This window comes from Ochotona princeps, chromosome 7 (genome assembly GCF_030435755.1).
Source record: "Ochotona princeps isolate mOchPri1 chromosome 7, mOchPri1.hap1, whole genome shotgun sequence".
Lineage (NCBI taxonomy): Eukaryota > Metazoa > Chordata > Mammalia > Lagomorpha > Ochotonidae > Ochotona > Ochotona princeps.
In genome coordinates this window covers 80,653,585-80,674,888 of record NC_080838.1, presented here as the reverse complement: position 1 = coordinate 80,674,888, position 21,304 = coordinate 80,653,585, and the positions used below count along the sequence as shown (strand labels likewise).

The following is a 21,304-nucleotide window of genomic DNA, read 5'->3' as shown; positions in this document are numbered from 1 at the left end:
CCTGGCCTGACTGCTGCAGGAATTCATTTTCAACACCCTTATTTAGGGGCCCATGTTGTGATGCGGTAGCTTGAGCAGCTGCTGGGACTCTGGCAGCCCATAGGAGCACGAGTTCAAGTCCAGGCTGCCCCACTTCCAGTCCAGCTCCCTGCTAAGGTGTGTGGGAAAGCAGCAGAAGATGCTGTTGCACCCATATGGCTGGTCTAGATGGAGATGCTGGCTCCAGCTTTGGTCTGGCCCAGCCCTGGCGGTTGCTGGGGAATTAATCTGTGGATGGAAGCCCTCTCTGTCTCCTAATTCTGCCTTTCAAATCTTGAAAAAAAAAGTACAAAATAATAATGATAGAAAAGGGCTAAAAAAAAGTGGCTAAAATGGAGGTATACTGAATCTAAGACACATGTTAATACATGTATGTAAAGCACATGAGTTAATTAACAAGATTTATAAATATGACTTCCTTCAATGGATAGTGTGTCCACTAATGGGATAGTGTCTCCGTGTGAGTGAAGCTTCGGCTGACATGCTGTGCCCCACAGTTTCCCCATCCCCATCCCATTGTCCACCAGCGCCTAGGGTTCACAGGAACCCCAGGACACCTGTGTGAGTCCCCTGGGCATCCAGGCAGGGCGTTGGGCGGAGCCTAGGACAATCAGGGGCGTGATTGGGGCGTGACTTGCAGGGTGGGCGGGGTCTGGTAGATGGATAAGCGCGAGCCTAGGGGCGTGGTCTGGAGAGGACGGGGCGTGGCTAGGGAAGGGTCTGTGGAGCGAGAAGGCGAGGACAGGGCCTGGCTGTTTGGGGGCGTGGCCGCGGACCTGGGGGCGGGGCTGGGGCGTGACCAGGGAAGGGTCTGCGGCGCGAGAAGGCGGACAGAGCCAGGCTGTTTGGGGCGGGGCCGGGGCCTGGGGGTGGGGCCTGGGCGGGGCGGCGTGTGAGGTGCCGCCAGGGGCGGGCGCTGGCAGCCCGCCACCAGCGTTCTAGCGCGCAGACGGCGTTGGGAGCCTGGCTCGGGGCAGCCAACCCGGGAGTCGGCGCGCCGCGGAGCCTTCGTGGCCCTCGTGGCGTTGACAGGTTCACCCGCGCGGGCGACGGGGCGGGACGCGTCAGAGATGACCAACAGTTTCGAAGCCTTCCAGGAGCCGCTGATGCTCCGGCTGCTCCACGAGCACGACAGCGAGCTCCGGCCGGCTGAGGGCGGCGAGAGACGTGAGGAGCCCGAGGAGCCAGACGAGCCCGAGGAACCTGAGGAGCAGGAGCCCGAGGAGCCTGACGAGCCCCCGGAGCCTCCCGTTCCCTACGGGTCCCGCAGATCCGCCGAGCCCTGCGAGCCCCAGCACGCGCCCCACCAGCGCCGCGAGCCCCCGGCGCCCCGCGCCTGCCGAGAAGCCCGCCAGGCCAAAGTCCTGTGGCCGTGCTCCGTGCTGGTGTCGCCCTCTCTGATCCGCAGAGCCTCGCCCCGGCTGCCCCCCGTGAGCGGTAGGTGCAGAGCCGGAGCCCGGCCTTCGACTGCGCATTCTTTTTTTCTAGATTTATTATTATTATTATTATTATTATTATTTGAAAGATTTGAGAGGGAGAGGCGAGGGAGGTCTCCCGTCGGCCCCGATGGGCAGGGTTGGTGCCAGGCCGGAAGCCAGGAGTCTGGAGCTGCATCCTGCATCTCCCACGTGGGTGGCAAGGACCCCAAACACGCAGACCACTAGCAGGGAGCCGCATCGGAAGTGGGGCAGCCGGGACGCGAACGGGCGTGCAGGACCCCTGGCTTTAACGCTTATACCCCAGTGCCGACCCCAGACTCCCCGTCACTTACCCCTGCTCTGTGTGACTGCCAAGATGGCCTGGGGAAGTGGCGACCCTGCTCCTGAGAAGTCTCTGGAGCGTGCCTGCTGACCCCTGGCTGTTCCTTGTGCCCTGGCTCCTGCTCGCCCCTGCGTAGTAACTGCTTTACCCCTACAGTAGCCCGTGGGGTTCTCCCTCAGCCAGCTGGCAGGCTCCTGGAAAAGAGGGTGTGTGAGGGTCAGCGGCTGGCACGTGGTTCCGCAGGACACAGCACTGACCAGGTGTAGAGAGTTGAGGTACTAAGTGCTCAGTACCTGCTACATTCACAAGGTAACAGCACTTGGGCGTGAACGCCCGGAGCTGTGATCTCATTTGCGTAAGGAGACCCCTCCCGGATGACCTGCTGGCAAACAGCACTTGGTCCCTGCTGGCCCTGCAGTCCCTCGGCTGGCCTTGGTCACGTGTTCTCTCTGACCCCTCCTTAGCCAGCCTCCATTCTGGGGCCTGCCATGGCCGTTGCATCCACATCTTTCCTCTGTATAACTCCTGACAAAACCCGACGCTGGCACAGCCCAGCAGTACCCCAACTCTGCAGAGCCAGCAGTTGACTGTTGCTACCCAGAACTGCGCTGAGCCACCGACTGGCTTTGTTCAGTTTGTCCGTTTGAGGTCGAATGTTCTCCGAGATGTCTCCTTTACTTCTCCCTCCAATGGCATCAGTTTCTCACTTGCTGGAGAGCCAGTCCCAGGGACACGTGCACTCTTCAGACTCCTCCTTCCCCACCATCACCACCTTGCTTCTGTTCTTTCACTGCGGAACTTGCCAGAAGAGTTGACTATGTTGAATCAGACTCCTCCCCTCTCATTCCCTACTCGCTCCTAGTTTGCTCCTCAGCTCTTGCCCAGCACCCACATCATAGAGGGTTATGGAAGTGACCCATGGCTGGTCCACGTGGCTTCTCCATCTTGTGTGACCTGTCCACCTCAACCTTATCTTAGGCACCTTGTCAGCTGCTATACGCGTACCAGAGTATTGCAAACCCCCTGATCTGTTTTATGTTTCCAGCTCTCTCCTCCACTGTCCTCCCTTTAGCAAAGTGTCACCTTCTAGTGGACCCGTAATCCATCGACCCTGCTCCTGTTCTCCATGTGTGGCTGCCGTTTGTCCTGTTTGCCCTTCCCCTGTGTCCCACAGCCCTCCTGTGGAATCACTGCTGTTGCACAGGACCCCAGCACTCCTGCTCTCTTATCCCTTGCTCCTCTTGGCTGGTTAGTGACGCTTACATAATGATATGAGAAGGCCAGGCAACTGTACTGACTGGTGTTGAAATGCAAGATCTTGGGCTTCTAGTGAGCTCTCAGTGGTGCTTGTCAATCATGCCTGTTCCCCAGGCAGTTCATCTTCTGCCTGTCCCCTGTGTCGTGCTCAGTGTTGTCTAAGGTCTTCAGACTTCCTGCAGTCCTTCCTTCCTCACTCTTAGCTGATGGCTTTACCCTACTGGCCAGCACACAGGGACTTAGACAAAGTCATCTGTCATTCTAGCATGGGGTTTAATGGTGAACCACCCTGCTCCCATTAAAGGCTGTTCCGTCACTGTGTACATCATATTCCATCCCACCTGACTTCTTAAAGCTCTGCACCCCTAAGAGTAGTCTGTCCCTCCTGCAGCATTGCCTTCCCAGACCTCCACGGACACGTGCGCAACTCTTCCCATCTTAAAACACCTTTGCCTTAGTTCCCATGATGCCCCTCCAGCTACTGCTCCTATTTCTATGCTCTTTTTTAGAGAGAAAATAGTTCTCAAAATTGTTGTCTGGAATGTATTATCTATATATCTCCTTTTCCCTTTCTCTTGAGAACCACTGAAATTAAACTTGGTCTTAGCTCCAGTTGCTTTCTTGATATCACAGTGCCCTCTGCCATGCTGCGTCCTCATCTTGAGCATGTGACATGTACTCTCAGAAGTCTTTTCACCTGATGCCAGGGATACCTCCCTTGTCCTTCCTGACTCAGTTTCTTTTGTTGGATCCTTCTCGACAATCTTTAGATTGAGATGCTTGATGTCTTAGGCCTCAGGGATGCTTCTAGAACTCTCCGTATTCTCTGTGATGTCATCAATTACATGACTTCTTTTCCATGCTGGTAACTTCCCAGACTCTCCTCTATACTACAAGTTTTATAGCCCAAATCTGTGTAACATCTTCGCTTCAATATCTTGCAGCCACAGTACTCACAATGAGTCAGGTGAAGGACAGAGTGGAGCGAAGCGCTCATCAGGAGGGGCCGGTATTATGAGCACAGACGTTGAGGCTGGTGCCTGTAACACTGACTTCCTGGCTGCTCTGCTTCCAGTCAGCTCTCTGCTAATGTGTCTAAGAAAGTACTTGGATCCCTGACTTACGTGGAAGACCCGGAATGACTTCCTGGCTTCTGCCTTCAGACTGTCCTGTCCCTGGTCAAGTGAACCAGTGAGTGGAAGATCTCTCTTTCTTTCCCTGTTTCTCTCTCTCCATAACTCAGCCTTTCAAATAAATAAATATCTAAAAGCAAGCTATTGCAGTAACCAGGCCAGAGATGATAGTGGCTTACAAAGGTGATGAGGTTTAGATATGAAGAAATGGTCAAGGAAGGTGTTTGGCTTAGCCATTAAGGTGCCTGCATCCAGCATCAAAGTAATTGGGTTTGATTCTCAGCTGTGGCTCCTAACACTAGCTATCCATTTTCTCATATATATATATATATATATATAATATTAATATGTATATTAATTGTATGTAATATAATATGTATACATATTATATTAAAATGTATATAATATTGATATATACATATATTACTATATGTATTTAAAATTTAAACAATTTTTAAACATTTATTTTTATTGAAAAGTCGTATTTACAGAATGAAGGGGAGACAGAGAAGAAGATCTTCCATCTGCTGGTTCACTTCCCAAGTAGCCAGGAACCAGGAGCCAGGAATTTCTTCCAGGTCTTCCGTGTAGGTGCAGGGTCCCAAGGCTGTTCTTGACTGCTTTTCCAGGCTACAAGCAGGGAGCTGGAAGGGAAATGGAGCAGCCAGGATCCCGGGCATGCAAGGCGAGGACTTTAGCCACTAGCCCTCCCCTAATATGTAAATATTTATCTTATTATTTGAAAGGCAGAAAGAGAGAGAACAGAAAGAGAGCTCTTCCATCTGCTGGTTCATTCCCCAAATGACCATAACAGCTAGAAGTGGGCCAGTGGTTTTTTTTTAATACATTTTATTATTATTGTTATTATTTTGTAATACAGTTTCATATTCCCTTATCCCCTCCCCAGTTCCCTCCCCTCCTAGTTCTTCTATATCATTACTAACATATAGTTCTTCATACTTAGTCATATGTCCATCCTTACGGGCATAGACAATGGCAGAGAGTCCAGAATCCTATTGTCAAGATATAGTAAACAGTTTCATTGTAAGTCCATCTTTGTCTGGAAGTAGAAATGCATACCACACTACATCCTCACATCTGGATGTTAGTCTCCATTTCACAGCTACTGTACATCTCCTTAAATGAAAAGTCATGATTCAAAATCAACAATAGAAAGAAGAAATTTACAATGCCATGAAGTTAAATGACATGTTACTAGATATGACAGTCTCCATTACACAGCTAGTATACATCGAAGTGGGCCAGTGTTAAGCTAGGAGCCAGGAACTTCTTCCAGGTCTTCCATGTGGGTTATAGGGACACAAGGACTTGGGCCATTTTCTATTACTTTCCAAAGCCACTAGCAGGCAGCTGGATTGGAAGTGGAGCATCCAGGACTCAGAGCCTCCCTTGTTCTATCCCGAGTCTTCTCTCCTAAGTGGTCACCTCCATGCCCACGGCTGAAAGTAGCATTTCCATGCTGCTGCCTTCTGAATGTTATATTGCTGGTCTACTTCCTGTCTCCTAAATCTGACATTCAGAGGTTTGTGGGGAAACAAATAGAAATAAACTTTTTTGTTCAAAAAGTTTGTGGGGGAAAAAATAGAATTGAAATGTCAGTCTGTTTTGTTGCAAAAATATTTTGAAATCCAAGCATTATTTTTTAAAAGGATGTATTTGAAAGACAGTTATAAAGAAGGAGAATGAGGGAGACCTTCTATCCATTGGATCATTCCCCGAAATGGTCACAGTGGTCGGAGCTGATCTGTTCCGAAGCTGGGGATCATTAGCTTCTTCCAGGTCTCCCATGTGGGTGAAGGGCCCAAAGATTTGGGCCATCCTCTGCTGCTTTCCCAGGCTCGTGAACAAGTCGAGCAACCAGGACCCAAACTGGCACCCATATGGGATGCCAGAGCCATAGCTGGTGCTTTATTACCCACTGTGTCACAGCAACAGTCCCCAAGCATGATTTTTTTTTAAAAAAGAAATATTTATTTGAGAGGCAGAAAGGCAGAGAGAAAAGAGACATTTTCCATCCGCTGATTCACTCCCTACAGGGCTTGAACTGTTATGGGGTGCGAGTGAGAACACACCAGACATGTGTCTAAGGAGTCTTTATTGACCAATCTTGGTGATAACAGGGCTCACTAGAAATAGCAAATCACAAGTCTATCTGGCAATCAATCATAATCCAACCAGACACAATCCAACCATAATCCAACCAAACATAACCCCAAGAGGAACAAGTGGTTAAGCTGAAGACCTATGTCCCATCTTCCCCAACAATAGAAGTTATCCTAAGAGACATGCAATGAATAACCTGGACGCACTTCCGAAGCTGCAGACATTCACCTTTCCCTGGCTTCTCTGCCCACATTCCATCACTGCTGGTCTCACCTCTCCTGGAACTCCTAATAGTACACAACCCAGAAATAACATTGCTATATCCATTTTCCCATCTAAGCAGTACACAGGGACCATGCTCAGGGGATTACCTGTCCTGGGTCAGCCAAGAGTCAAGGTGCCAGAGCAACAGAAGCACCTGATCAGAAAGAGAGTGAACCCCTGCTTCTCAGGTCTTTTAAAGGGGCTTGTGAGGGTCGTAGTTACACAACAATGCAATACCATCCCCTCTCAGATAATAGGTGAGTCACAGGTGGGCAGGAGCAAATACGTAACTGTGGTGGGGTGAGGGGAGGAAGGAAATGGCTAAGGATGGAATTATTATTCCATTGCTGCTAGGACCCACCTTCAGGACAGAGGTTGGGGGACACAGCCACATTCCATTTGCCCACTGTCAGTGGGTGCTGGCTCTCACTGGCTGCACCCCATAACAGAACAGCCAGAATGAACATTGTGGGAAGTGGCTGTTTGAGGCCAGTGTCAGGAATGCTGAGGTAATTCACCAGAGCATTCAGCTGGAAGAACCTGCTGCCTGCACGGTGGTTTTCCTGAGAATACACGTTACATGAATTTTTAGAAGACCCCTTATGTGCCTGGATCTCAAAAGTTTTTTGCACCAAAATAAACGTATCCTGTAATTCTATTTTCCATGAGCTTTTTTTGAAGTCTCCTCAGATGTAACGGCCCCTAAGTGTCTCCACTTGGATATGTCACAGATATGATGAGTGTAATACACACATTTCACAACAGACCTTGGTGATTTTTTTCTCAATCTGTTCTTCCCTCAATTTTCCCCATTTAAGAGCGTTGCATCCACTAGCTCCAGCTAAAGAGTATTTTCTCTTGCTCCCTGAATCCTCTTTCCTTACCTCAAATGCAGAGGTCAATGACAGTGCAATTAGTTTTTTCTCCAGAGCATTTCTAACAGTCTCACCTCTGCCAAGTGAGCATCTCTGCCCGGGATTGCTACATTCGCTCGCTGAGTGGCCTCCTGTGTCCCGTCCTGCCCCTGTGGCCACCACAGCCACAGTGGGTATCTTGGGGACCCACTCAGGTCCCATCTTGTGCTTGCACTCGCTCCGATGGTCCTGCAAGGTCCCTGGAGCACAGTGGGCTGTCCGACCTCGGCCCCTGCCGCTTGCCCACCTGCTCACTCTGCCTGGTACTTCTTGCTGAACCCTGAACTTGGACCAGCTTCAGAATCTGCATTTTCTAGGTTCCTTTACTTGAGGTGCCCTTTGTTTTGCCAGGATCATCTTATGGCTAAATCCAATTGTTCAGGCCTCAGCCCACTTTTATTATGTGGCAGGTAGGCACATGCGGTGTACACACACACACATACACACAGTAGCAAGGAGAGTCTGTTTTTTCATTGACTGGTTCAACTCCCCAAAGCCTCCAGTGGAAGGCATAGAGCTGACTATATGAAGCACCAGTTGTGTGGCCATCCATATGACAATGGGACAACCACAGCACATGCAAGACAGCACACTGGAGCACCGTCCACCACAGTCACTTCTTTGTTAAGTGGCCATGACCAGTGCTCCTAAAATAGAAGAGAGGCTATGGAAAAGGCATTTACAGAGAAAAGGAAAGACAGATCTTCTGTCCAGTGGTTCACTCCTCAAGTGGCCACCACCTCACGGCTGAAGCTGAGCCAATCCAAAGCCAGGAGCCAGGAGCTTCTTATGGGTCTCCCACGTGTGTGCAGGGTCCCAAAGCATTGAGGCATCCCCTGCTGCTTTCCCGAGCCACAAGCAGGGAGGTGGGTGGGACATGGAGAAGCCAGGATATTGTAATTGGGCACCACCATTGACACCATGACAGTGGGCAGGTTTCCACACCCCGCCCTTCCTACACTCTCTCCCACCATTCAAGTTAATTGAAGGCACAAAAGTGTACCCCGCTCCTGCTCCCGCATCATTCACAACTGAGTGTGGGAATTACTTGGGATGCTGCGCGCACCTGGCCCCTCCTGCCTCCTGTAGGTTAGTTAGCTGTAACTTTGGGCTCTGGTAACTCCCTTCCTGCTTGAACCTCGTTTGTACTGCATGACTCTCAACCTGATTGGAGGATGAGAACTTGAAAACCCCTGACTTTTGCCGCTCTGAGCAGGAGCTCCTGGAATGTGGCGGGAGCTGCTATCACCAAGCGTGGGAAATAAAGACTGCTGCTAACTCCTACACTTGGGTCCCGCGTGAGCTCTATCACACCCCACGACAGTGTGCACCGTTGCCCAGATGTGAGGCCAGCACTTGAGGGTGCAGGATTAGCCAGTTGAGCTATTGCACCTTTCCGTGCTCCCCTACTCTTCCCTCAGGAACGTTTTAAAGTATCCTTGTCCCTGATAATCCTGTTAGAGTAAGGGAACAAAACATCAGTACTTACCCTAGCCCTTCCTCAGCCGTTGACCAGCCACAGGAAACAATCACATAGACATGAATAGATGATGTACAAATATAATATGCTCAGTATAGTAAGTATAGTATAGATGCTAAGTATCGTATAGACAGTGAATGCGATGTATACACTCAGGCCAGTGTGAGCAAGACCTCTGCGTGACAGACTCTCCGTCTCTCTACTACAACCTCGCCAGGGATCCTTGTCCCTGATTCGCAGATGAGGGATCTGAGACTGAGTACTCTAAAGCAGTGCAGTGATGGGTAGCAGTGCAAGAGCTGCTGGTGGAGGCGAAGGCTCGCAGGTAGTGTGGGGTCCGAGAGGCAGGAGGAATGCTGCTGCAGCTCCCCACTGGAGAGGGAGCCAGGAGCTTGGAGGGACCTGAGAGTGACCAGGGTTGTGTTGCAGGAAGGTTGGCCACAAAGGATGGAGTTATACATATACAGTTAAAATATAGCATTAACATAAACAGTATGACTTAGAAATAGTTGTCTCTGATGTCAGTTCATGGGACACAGTTTGGTTGCATGTGTCCACGTGTGTATTTGACATCGGTGAGTCACTTTTCTGAGTAACCTCACATACCTAGTCAGGGCATATCGTTTTTATTTCTAAGTTATGGGAGCTGCTAACCTTTAAAATGCTTTGATTATGACAAATTTGAATCACACACGAAACAGAGACTGCTATAAGAAACCCCAGTATAGCATAAGCCTACTTTAACCACTACTTACTGCTACCCTCTTGTTTCATCTAAGCATCCCCCTTCTGCTTGCCTCACATCTCTGGGGTGTCCTATAGGATCTGCTGGTTTTGAGAAAAATACCAGATGGAGGGCCCGGTGCAACAGCGTAGTGGTTAAAGCCTTCACCTTGCACGTCCGCGATCCCATATGGTTGCCAGTTCTAATCACGGCAGCCCTGCTTTCCATCCAGCTCCCTGCTTGTGGCCTGGGATAGCAGTCAAGGATGGCCCAAAGCTTTGGGACCCTGCACCCTCTTGGGAGACCTGGAAGAAGCTCCTGGCTCCTGATTTTAGGTTGGCACAGCACCAGCCATTGCGGCCGCTTGGGGAGTGAACCATCATAGGGAAGATCCTCCTCTCTGTCTCTCCTCTTCTCTGTGTATCTGGCTTTCCAATAATAAAAAAAAATCTTTAAAAAAGAAAGAAAGAAAGAAAAATACCAGGAGGGGCCAACACTCTGGTGTACATGGTTAGGTCTCTGCTTGCGCCAACGGCATCACATCAGAGTGCCAGGTGAGTCGTCTTGGCTGCCCCACTTCCAGGCGAGCTCCTTGCTAATGCTGTGGGAAAATGGCAGAAGGTGGCCGAACTGCTTGGACCCTTGCACTGATGTGGGAGACTGAGAAGAGGTTCTGGGCTCCTGACTCCAGACCAGTTCAGCTCTGACTGTCGTGACCATTTAAGGAATGAACCAGTGGATGGAAAATCTCTGTCTCTCCTCCTCTGTAGGTCTGCTTTTCCAATGAAAATAAATCTTTTTAAGAAAACAAAACAGAAAATACCAGGTGTCATGTAATTTCACCCCGCCATGCTTCTGTATACATCTTTAATTTCTAGGAATCTAAAAAAACCATAATTATGTCATTCTTACACCAAATAGCATTTACAATTCTTTTCTAATTCTCACTAAATATCTAGGCCTGTCTCCAAGTGCATTTTGACCGTGGTGGACTTGCTTCAGTTTGCACACCAGCCACATGTTGTGTTTGACAGTCATGGCTTCACTCTCTTGGTCTTCAGCAGCCCTTCTAAGATTTATTCATTTTTATTGAAAAGTCAGATATACAGAGAGGAGGAGGGACAGAGAATGACCGCAATGGTCAGAGCTGCACTGATCCAAAGCCAGGAGCCTGGGGCCTCTTTCGGGTCTCCCATACGGGTGCAGGATCCCAAGGCTTTGGGCCATCTGCTGCTTTCACAGGCCACAAGCAGGGAGCTGGATGGGAAGTGGAGCCACCAGGACTAGAACTGGCGCCATAAGGGATCTCAGCGTGTACAAGGTGAGGACTTCAGCCGCTAGGCTACCACGTCTGGTTCTCTTCTCTGCCTTTTTGGAGTACCATCTGTTTGCTGGAAAATGTTACTAAAATACTTCATTCTCTGGCCCTGATGCATGCTTTGTGATGCATTTAATGTGTTCCTTGGTTTCCTGGTTTCTAGTAAGCCACAGGTGCAGACTAGGAGCCTGGCAGAGTTTAGAACAAACCAGGTGGCGGGTGCACTCCCTCCTGCATCACACTCCGAGAAGGCCCCAGTGTTTGGCTGTCTGACTTGTGAGGAGCCGTGGGTGCACGAAGGGGTTCAAGTGAGGCTGATACCGGTTAACATCAGGCCCAGGCTGCCTGCTGCTGCACGGCCAAACTGTCAGAGATGAGAGCTGGTGCAAGACCCGGCTTTGCTCCAACCAGCAGAGCCAGTAAGGTGGACAGGGAGCGGGTCAGAGGATGAAGCACCCACAGGAGACCAGTGGTGGTAGAAGTCTCTGCCAAGTCTCCCTTCATTGCTCCTTCACCTCTCCTTATATACTCTTCCCCCCCTACAAGTTGTAATTTAGCCAGGATATTGGATGCAGATGAGTCCAATTAGTCTAGGTGTTTTTAGCCACAAGCCCAGTTCCTGTTTCTGCCCAGGCTAGCCAGGACTAATCAGCTCAGCCCACAACATGGGTTTATCAAGAAGCCAGCATCCTGGGGATGGGAGGACCTGCTTGACCCCCAAGGTCTCTTCTATACCTCCCCCCTCTTTGCTGGTTAGGGGGAGGGTTGTTTGTAGAGGTATGGCTTAGACAGAGTGGCACCCACTGGCACTAGTGTGGACTGGATGGACTGGCTGGGACGAACTGGGCTTCAATACCCATCAACATGTATGAGAGCTGAATGGAATGTGGGACAGACTGGACCAGTCTGCTGTACATACTGGCAAGCATGGGAACCAGGGCAGGGGGGGACCTGGTGAGGGTTTTTGTGGGTCGCTCCAACTAGACTGCGGCTCCCACTGGTTTACTTGACAGGCGGGGATACTAACCAATATACTAACGAGGAGCTGTCACTGGTTTACTTGAAGGCCAAGTATGTGGTAGGCAGGATCGGGCTGGGCTCCAACATCCATTGGTTTGTGTAAAAGACAGGGCTGGAGAACTGACCCAGCAATTGCAACTGCCGGCCCCTGTATTGGCAAATACACACAATAATCAGGTCTGGGATCACCTCAGATGAAGTTTTTTTGGCGATTCCCTACCAACTAAACCGCTGGACTCAGAACCCTAACCATGGAGAGAATTGCAGGTTCCATGGGCTGACTGTGGGAGTGGATGTGTCAGAGCTGGACCTCCTCAGAGGCTCAGACAGAGCAGTGGATAGCATGTCCAGGGGCACATGGAGGATATGACATACATTGGAGTCTAAACAGGACACCTGGTACAACAGCAGAGGATGGAGGACAGAACAAATTGATCAATTACTCCAACCAAGTGTTGGCAGAGAATATCTGGGCAGCTGGAAACTCAAAGGTGGACCATAGCAGCCAGTGGATTCTGGAGAGATTTCATCATGCTCGATTGGAGTGGTGGGATCGCCAGCAGTACAGGACTGTTGAATTATCAAAACCTCCTGAGAACCTCATGGCATTATACATTTCTATTTTTCTTCCTGTTGTTCATTTTGTATTGTGGATTTTCATTTAAGGGGGTGTATGGTAACTGTGATGGAGACTATCATATCCAGAAACAAGAATACAATGCAGTAGGCATCTCTACTTCCAGATCAAAGATGGACTCCCAATGAAACTGTTAACTATATCTTAACAACAGGATGCTGGACTCTCTGCCATTGTCCATACCCGCAATGATGGTCATAGGACTGTTTATGAAGAACTATAATATAGGGGAACTCAGTGGGGGAGAGGAGACTTGAGGGGGAGTACGGGAAATTCCAAGGCCTATGGAACTGTATCACAAAATGATTTTAAAAAGGGGATGTGTAGTAGTAGATTTCAGCCACCCTAGGGTCTGCCAGCCCCAGCAGGTGGGTGCCCCAATTAATGCCAGGTGGGATCATCTTTGGAAGCACAGGGGCCTCTTCTGGCGATCCATAGCTGTGCTGGTTGGGGGCATTGCCTACGTGCCCGCACTTGTTTAAGGTTTTGATGTTTGATGCAGCCGGGCGCCTCAGGCGCCCCCAGGCCGCGTTCTGCTAGGGATCTTCACTTTGGGATAATGGAGCAGTCTGGTGCCCAGGACCTCAACCGCCGCCGGAAGCCCGTGGGTACTGCAAGGCACCTGCGTGCGCCTGGGCCTCCTGCACCTGCGCACGGCCCCGCCGGCAATCCAAGCCTTCGCCACGGAAGCCTGCACCGCAACCTGCACCCGTGCGACATCGAGATGGAAATCCTCGAGGTGGGAGCCAGCTGACCAGGGGGCCCCGCACCTGTGGCGTGAACACTGCAGGGAAAAGAGGAGCCCAGAGCTGTCCCCGCAGCCAGCCAAACCCTAACAACCCTGCCAGCCTGTGTCTGTCGTTCCCGCGTTGGCCTATGGTAACGTAGGGGAGGCTAAAACGGAAAGAGGATGGTGATGATGATGGAGGGCCCTGTACCCTTACTCCACTCCGCAGAAATAGTTGAGTATCCACCCTCACCCCCTTTGGCGAGATATGCGTTCCAAGACGCTCGGTTGGATTGTATAGATCGTGGCTTTTCCTAATCGGGCCTGTGATAACATTGTATTATATGTTGGATGCAGGAAGAGATGGCTAACGATGAATAAAACAGAATAAGTGGAACAACTCATTGTAATAGTTATTGAAAACGCCGATTTCTGGAATTTTCTCTCTAGTATTTTCAGCTCACACGGGTTCTTGTGGCTGACAGCATGGATGAGGAGTGACCACGGGGCCAGGAGCAGCTCGGGTCAGCTCTCCCCAGTGGACTGCTCAGGCACAGGGCCACCCCCATTTTCTTTTCCTTTTGCTTCTGCCTTCACTATTTTGCTACTTTTTGGGTAAATCCTACTACAGTGGATGTATGTATGTAGCAACCTCAAAGCCTTTTGGAACGAAAGCTGTGTGTGAACAGAAAGGAAACCGTTGAACGTACATTTGAGCACACACTTAGGATTGGGTTTGTGTTTCTCTAGTCTCAGTCTTTGCAGTTCCAACACTTCATAGTAATTTCTTCCTTTACAATTACTCAAACCTAACAGTGAAACATTTTTTAAGTCATAAAAATATAGCAGAATCTAATTTTTAATTTTTTAAAAATGCTTTAAAGAGACAGAGACAAAAAAGACTTCCATCCACTGGTTCACTCTCCAAATGCCTGTAATGGACCCTGACTGGGGTGGGGAGTGGAGGGGGTTGTCCAATCTGGGAACCAAGAGCTTATCCAAGAGTCTCCCTTATGGGTGATTGGAACCCAGTTGCTTGAGTCACCACCCCTGCCTCCCAGGGTTAGCAGTGACAGGAAGCTGAGCCAGGTGTGGAACCCAGGCACTCTGAGACAGGCACCTGTAGCCAGCGTCATCACCACCTGCGCCAAAGCACACTCTTAATTCCTGAACTTTTAGAAGTATTATTAGCTGGGGCTGGCAGCATGGCATCTCAGCCTCAACTTTAGCTTGAAGCGCCTGCATTCTATATGGGCCCCGGTTCATGTCTTGGCGGTTCCACTTCCAATACAGTTACCTTGTTAAGGCTTGGAAAGGCAGAGAGGATGACTCAGGTCCTGGGGCCCCTGAACCAATGTGGGAGACCTGGAAGAAGTTAACCATATTTATTTATTTATTCATTCATTCATTATTGGAAAGTCAGATTTACAGAGAGAAGGTAAGTAGCTGCAATGACCAGAGCTGAGCCGATCCAAAGCCAGGGGCCAGGAGCTTCCTCTGAGTCTCCCACGTGGGCGCAGGGTCCCAAGAACTTGGGCTATCCTCTACTGCTTTCCTAGGCCACAAGCAGGGAGCTGGATGGGAAGTGGAGCAGCCAGGGCACAAACTGGCATCTGTATGGGATCCTGGCATGTGCAAGGTGAGGATTTAATCGCTAGACTATTGCTCTGGGGCCCAGGAGAAGCTCTCGGCTCCTGGTTTTGGACTGGCCTGGCTCCAGCTGTTGCAGCCAATTGGAAGCTGAACAAGGATATGGAAAATCTCTTTCTGTCCTTCTTTCTGTGACTCTGCCTCTTAAATCAAAATAAATAAATCTTTTTAAAAAGCACTAATAATAGCCACTGCTGGAGCGGCTCAACCCCCGAGCAGCCATGCAGCCCGAGGGCTCGGGTCCTCCGCCATGATTCCAGCCTCACACAGCCAAGCTTTCCACCACATACGTACGTACATGGGGTGAGCGGCTCTCGGGTGGCCAGTGTGCCATTTGGCGCCAGGCTGTGCCTGCTGGCCTCCCGACGAGGAAATTCTGGAATTTGGTTTCTTTGATATGCTGCATGAGTCGCTCCATGCTGAACCCACAGTACTCTGAGAATGTGTATTAGTCCTTAAGATTCTCAATGGCAGTTAATCTTCCTCTGAAGAACTTGTAGTCACTTTATAGTGCAGACTGCCAACACCAGTTCATTCAAAAGGCAAAATTCCGGGCTTGTCCAGCAGGACACCCCATTACCTGATAGGATGAGGGATCAGCAGAGGGGTCACAGAAGGCAGGACTATGACATTGAATGGCATTCGAGAACCATACTCGGGGCTAGAATGTGTCAGGTATGCGTGGACCAATCCCCTGGAAACTCTGACCCCATTGGACGGTTTAGAAGGGCCAGTGGAGTCTATGCAGGAGGCATGACAGTCTATGGGGCACGCTGGGCTGACCCAGAGCAACCTCTGGCATACTTAACACTGGCTGGGAACAGGCCTGGTTGGGGAGCTTGGGGGAGGCCTTGGCTGGGTGGAGCTTACCACTAAGGGGCGCAGGAACTGGAAGGGGGCTGAGTTCTGGTCGGGTCACAGTTGTAATCCCTTGGCACAAATATCGATTCGGACTTGATGCACCGTGCCGGATTAGACCGCAGCACAGTTTGGTGCTCTGGAGGACCAGGATAGATGTGGGACGGATTCGGCTAGGTTTCAACCCCAACTGAGCCATATATGAGATGTATGTGGGTATGGACGAGCCGTGGCTGGGCTGAAACTCTCAACAGCAGGAACCAGAATGGATTGAAGAGTGGAGCTGGCTGAAGGACCTGCTGGTATGCATGAAGCCTGACACCAGGAAGGGGTCGGATGGAGGAATCTGAACAGTTCCTCTGACAGAACACTGACCCTACAAATAAACGCAGGAAGCATGGAGGTAACCAACCCAGAAGAGGCTTTGGAAAGTGACCCACTGGCATACACTTGGCTCGGGTTGGGGCAGACCAGGCTGAGTCAGTTCACGTCATCCACTGGCAAGCCCGAGCGCTAAAACTGTGTGGGGGCCTGGCCAAGTTTGGTTGCGATAAAAAAAAAAAAAACAGTACAAAACACAAAACGCCAAGGTGAAATGGCCTGTGCCAGTAGGGAATGTAGCACCCAACCAGCACACCTCCCACTGGTTTAGGGGAGGGACGAGTGTGTGATGGGCAGAGCCGGGGAGAGCTGCAATACTCACTGGTTCCAATGGAGGTCGGGGCTCAGAATAGAACCAACCCAGGGGTTACAACCACCAGCTGATCGGAGTGATGGACTGTGGCGGGCACTGTGCTTACTAGTAGTACATGTAGGAGCCTGGACTGGGAATGCCTCAAAGTTTCTTTGGGGATTCCCCTGAACAAAATGGAGGAATAAAAACATTAACCAAGAAAAGATGGAAGATGGAGTAGATCAATCAACCACCTCAGCTATGTGCTTCCAGCGGAAAACTGGACAAGGGGAAACTCTAAGATAGACTGTCAATCAGTGGACTCTGCACCAGCCTCATCATACCTGGACTGTTGCTGATGATATGTTGGAGCTTCTGATTGATCGAGGTGACGCTCTGCTGGCTCTGCCTTCAAACCTGAGAGGGCCTCCCTAAGAGGCCGTGGAACTTGAACTGGACAAGTGGGATGCTGGACTCTGTATGGTGTGAGCCTGTAATTAGGGAATCCCAACGGAACCTGAGCTGTGGTTATGCATCATGGTGAAGGAATTCACCATGGGGGAAGGGTTTGGGGTGAAGGGGGGGGAATCCCAGTACCTATGAAATTGTGTCATGTAATACAATGTAATCAATGAATAAAAAAAAATTAAAAAAATAGCCACTGCTTATTACATATTGACTGTATTTTGGGTACTATGCAGAGTGCTTTATATGCATTATTAAATTTTCACATAAAAATATTTTGAGGCAAAAAAATCCCCTCATTTTACTTGTGAGGAAAACAGAAGAGCTTAAATGAACTTGAGAGGTTGGGGTGGACTTGGTTCCAGGCAGTGTGATGGCAGAGTCTTAGCTGATAACCGCACAGTCATCTGCCACAGAGTGCTGATGCTTGGTCCCTGTCCCCGGAGCTGGTGTTTGATTGGTCGGGGATGTAGCGTAGCTCCTGGGCATTCTGAAAGGTCCCCAGGTGTAGGCAAGTTTGGACACTACTTGTCATACTGCTTAGGACATGGCTAACGTCAACCACGTGAGAACTGCTCCAAGGGACAGCAACAGCAGAGACCATTTATTTGTTTTACTGCTTATAAATGGTCCTTGAGGACTGGTTCAGGATTAGGCTGTCTGACCTGGACACCAAGACTGGTCATTGTCGAAGGCACATAGACTAAGCTGCAACTCAGCGGTTGTTTGAAGAGTTGGTCGTGTTTTCATAATGCTTCCTTCAAGGCACTGATGTTGAAATTGTTGCTGATAATTCTGACTATGCAGGGTGCTTACATGCATAAGGGTCCTTCAAGAGGGTTATGAACAATGGGATGGACGTATGTTTATTTTGGTGCACAAAATATTTGTGGGGTTTTTTTTGGTGCACAAAATATTTGAAACCAAGCAGTTTTTTTCATGACACACATTTTTAATCAACTCCTTTCTCAAAAATGTATTTATTGGGCCGATGCGATAGCCTAGTGGCTGAAGTCCTCACCTTGCGCTTGCTGGGATCCCATATGAGTACCAGTTCTAATCCCGGCAATTCCACTTTCCATCCAGCTCCCTGCTTGTGGACTGGGAAAGCAGCAGAGGATGGCCCAATGCATTGGGACCCTGCACCCTCGTGGGAGACATAGACGAGTTCCTGGCTCCTGGCTTTGGATTGGCACAGCTCCGGCCATTGCGACCGCTTGGGGAGTGAATCAACAGATGGAAGATCTCTCTTCTCTGTATATCTGACTTTCCAATAAAAATAAGATAAATCTTGAAAATTTTATTTCTAAAAGATGTATTTATTTACTTATCTGAAAGGCAGAATGGTACAGGGGAGAGCCTGAGAGTCTGTTCACTGACCCATGCCCCAAATGCGTGTAGATCTAAGGGTTGGACTAGGCCAGTGCCAAGAGCTTGGAATTTCATCCAGGTCTCCCAGGTGCCTGGCTGGGACTCAAGACTGGACCTGTTATCTCCTGCCCCCAGGTGCATTAGCAGGAAGCTGGATTAGAAGCAGGGTAACGAGGACTAGAACCAAGGCAGTGTCCCAAGCTGCGGCTCGATCCGCTGTGCCACAACGTCCACCCCTCACTAAACTTTTTGAAGATCTCTCATGTGCATGGATTCAAATTTTTGCACCAAAATAAATTTATCTTCTCATGTCATTTTCCCAAAAAGTACCTTTGTATATTTATTATTAGTCCTTACACAGATCTGCCTTTAGCCTCCTGTCTGAGAGGGTGAAACTGGATTTCGGAGAAGTAATTTACCTACAGTCGAGTAAGTACAGCTAGGGTTTGAGTCAGATCTATCTGGTGCCCCCACTCTTCTTTGCCCAAAATACTCCTGAGGGTAAAAATGTTCAGCGCTCTCAGATGAGATTACAAACTCCCAAGTTGAGACTGTCTGGGGCCTATGATAATAAGTCTTTGTAAGATCGCCTACATTTCCCCACTTTAAAAAAAACAAACCTTCCAGACATGACTTTTTCATTTGCTTAATCATTGCTTCTGATCTCACTTCCCACGGTTTAAGACACCACAGTGAACATTTTTGTACATAAATCTTTGCCCACACTTGGAATTATTTCTTTATGGTAAATTCTAGAAATAAAATTTGGTTCAAAGAATATTAATGTCGCTGACTCAGACTACCAAATGATTTTTCAGAAAGTGCACTAATGTGAACTTTTACAGCAAGCCCCAAGCCCCTCATCACAGCCATCACTGCGCAGACATCTGAGAATCTGATGACTCCAATATCTAATTATTAGTAGCAAGTTTGAAATTTTTCTGTGTTTATTAGCCTGTGTAAGTCTTCATATATGAATTCAGTTCCTATCTATGCCTTTTGCATTACTGAATTCTACTCCAGTGCTTTTCTTATTAATCTATGCTTTAATACTTGTTGAATAATAAAACTGTTAAAAACTTTTCTCATTTGATGTCAACCATTACTCTGAGTTTCTGTTTCTTCTTTAGGTGTTAGATATTTTAATCTATTTGTATTTCCCTCTTTTATCTTTGTTACTTTTAATCCTAGAAGGTTAAAATTTAGAGAGCTTTCTTTTTTGTTTTCCTCTTAGAACTAACTCTGTAATTTACTGGTAATTTGTGCGCAATTGTCTAGTTCCCCAAAGAGTTGTTTTTTCTACTCATGTTTCTTTTGATTTGTGATGCTTTCTTTACCATAGCATTCACTCCAGTTGAATCTAATTTTTGTCTAATTTTTTTTTTTTTTTAGTGAATCCTGTTACCTGTGACTTTGTAAAGAAAAGGTAAGACTGTACCTCTAGTACTGTTCTCACGAATCTCAGTAGAACAGCCAAGCTGGATAGGAAAGACTCATCTGGGTACTGAAAATGGAAATTATCTGGGGTTTTTTGTTTTGCTTCTCTCTCTCTCCTCTCTCTCCCTCTCCCTCTCAAAGATTTACTTACTTATTTAAAAGCCGGAGGAATAGGGATCTCCCATCTGCTGACTCACTCCCCGCATGGCCACAATAGCAATAAAAGTCGGGAGCCAGGAGCTTCATCCGGGTCTCCCATATGGAAGGCAGAGGCCCAAGCACTGGGGCCATCTTCGGCTGTGATCCCAGATGTGTTGGCAGGGAACCGGATTGGGAGCAGAGCATCTGGGACTGGAAACAGTGCCCATACAGGATGCAATGCCAAAACTTTATTTATTTGTTTGTTTGTTTGTTTATTTATTTTGAGGGGAGACAGAAATAGAGAAGGGAGATCTCACATTCACCAGGCAACTACCTCAGAAGCTACTGCAGCCGGGGCTGCTGAAGCTGGAAGCTGGGAACTCTGCTCAGGTCTTCCACATAATTGGGCCAGGGTCTGTATTTCCAGGAAGATGGAGTCAGGAACGAAACCCAGGAATTGAACCCAGGTACTCCGATGTGCAACAGGAGTATCTTTATGCTCGGCTAAGAGCCCATCCCCACCTCGGGGGTTTAGAGAGGAGATTCTGTGCTTTCCTCTCTTAAGGCCCTTTCCTAATCACGTTTGCTAAGGGAAGAGGCAACAAGCAAGATACAGTGGGAAGTGAAGTGGGCAAGATTGAGATGTAGGAGAACTTCTTAGATCGGCTCAGTTTTTCATTCGTTTCTTAATCCTAGGATTGCTACAAACTGGATCTGATCATCTCATGGGATCTGGAGTCCGTGTTGACAGTTTCATGTCATAGATTTTGTGAGCCTTCTGGTCAACGCATTCCTATATTCCTTACCTCTAACTTAAGTCCAGTAGTGAATAAAATTTAGAAAGTGCCTTCTATGGGAAAAAGAAAGAAAAAAGAGCAAGATGTGTGTGTGTGTGTGTGTGTGTGTGTGTGTTAGCATGTCATGCATACTGTGTATGCACATACCAAATGCTTATTCTTGTTTTGGCAAAGATGCCATGAGAAGCCGACCGAACAGAATCAGTAAGGAGAAAACTAAGGGCCCACATCAAAGGCTCATGTAAATGAGATATAATACCAGTGTTTATTTTTATCAACTTTCTTAATAAGTGCATTAAAATCATTTATATTTGTTATTCCACTGGTCCCTTCCTCAAATAGCGGCAGTGGCTTTGGCTGGCCTGGAAGCCTGGCACTCCATCCAGGTCTCCCTTGGGGGTGCAGGCCCCCCCCCAACACCAGGACCGTCTTCTGCTGCTTTCCTAGGCTTATTGGCAGGGAACCGAGTTGGTAGGGGAGCAGCTGGGACTCCAACCACCGCCCATGCAGGACG

The 21,304-nt window shown here is 48.8% G+C and overlaps 1 protein-coding gene across 3 annotated transcripts in view; it reads left to right on the top strand.

The window, feature by feature from the left end:
- Positions 1–904: 904 nt before the first annotated feature.
- The window catches only part of SPMAP2L (sperm microtubule associated protein 2 like), a 38,432-nt gene continuing 18,032 nt past the window's right edge, over positions 905–21,304 (top strand). Inside the window, exons 1-2 of one of the 3 annotated variants that reach the window (XM_058667273.1) lie at positions 905–1,476; positions 19,808–19,841. In XM_058667273.1, the coding sequence (XP_058523256.1) occupies positions 1,110–1,476; positions 19,808–19,841 (401 nt within the window). In that variant the 5' untranslated portion in view covers positions 905–1,109. The remainder of the gene's footprint in view (positions 1,477–19,807; positions 19,842–21,304) is intronic. The other 2 variants (XM_058667272.1, XM_058667271.1) reach the window with 2 other exon arrangements.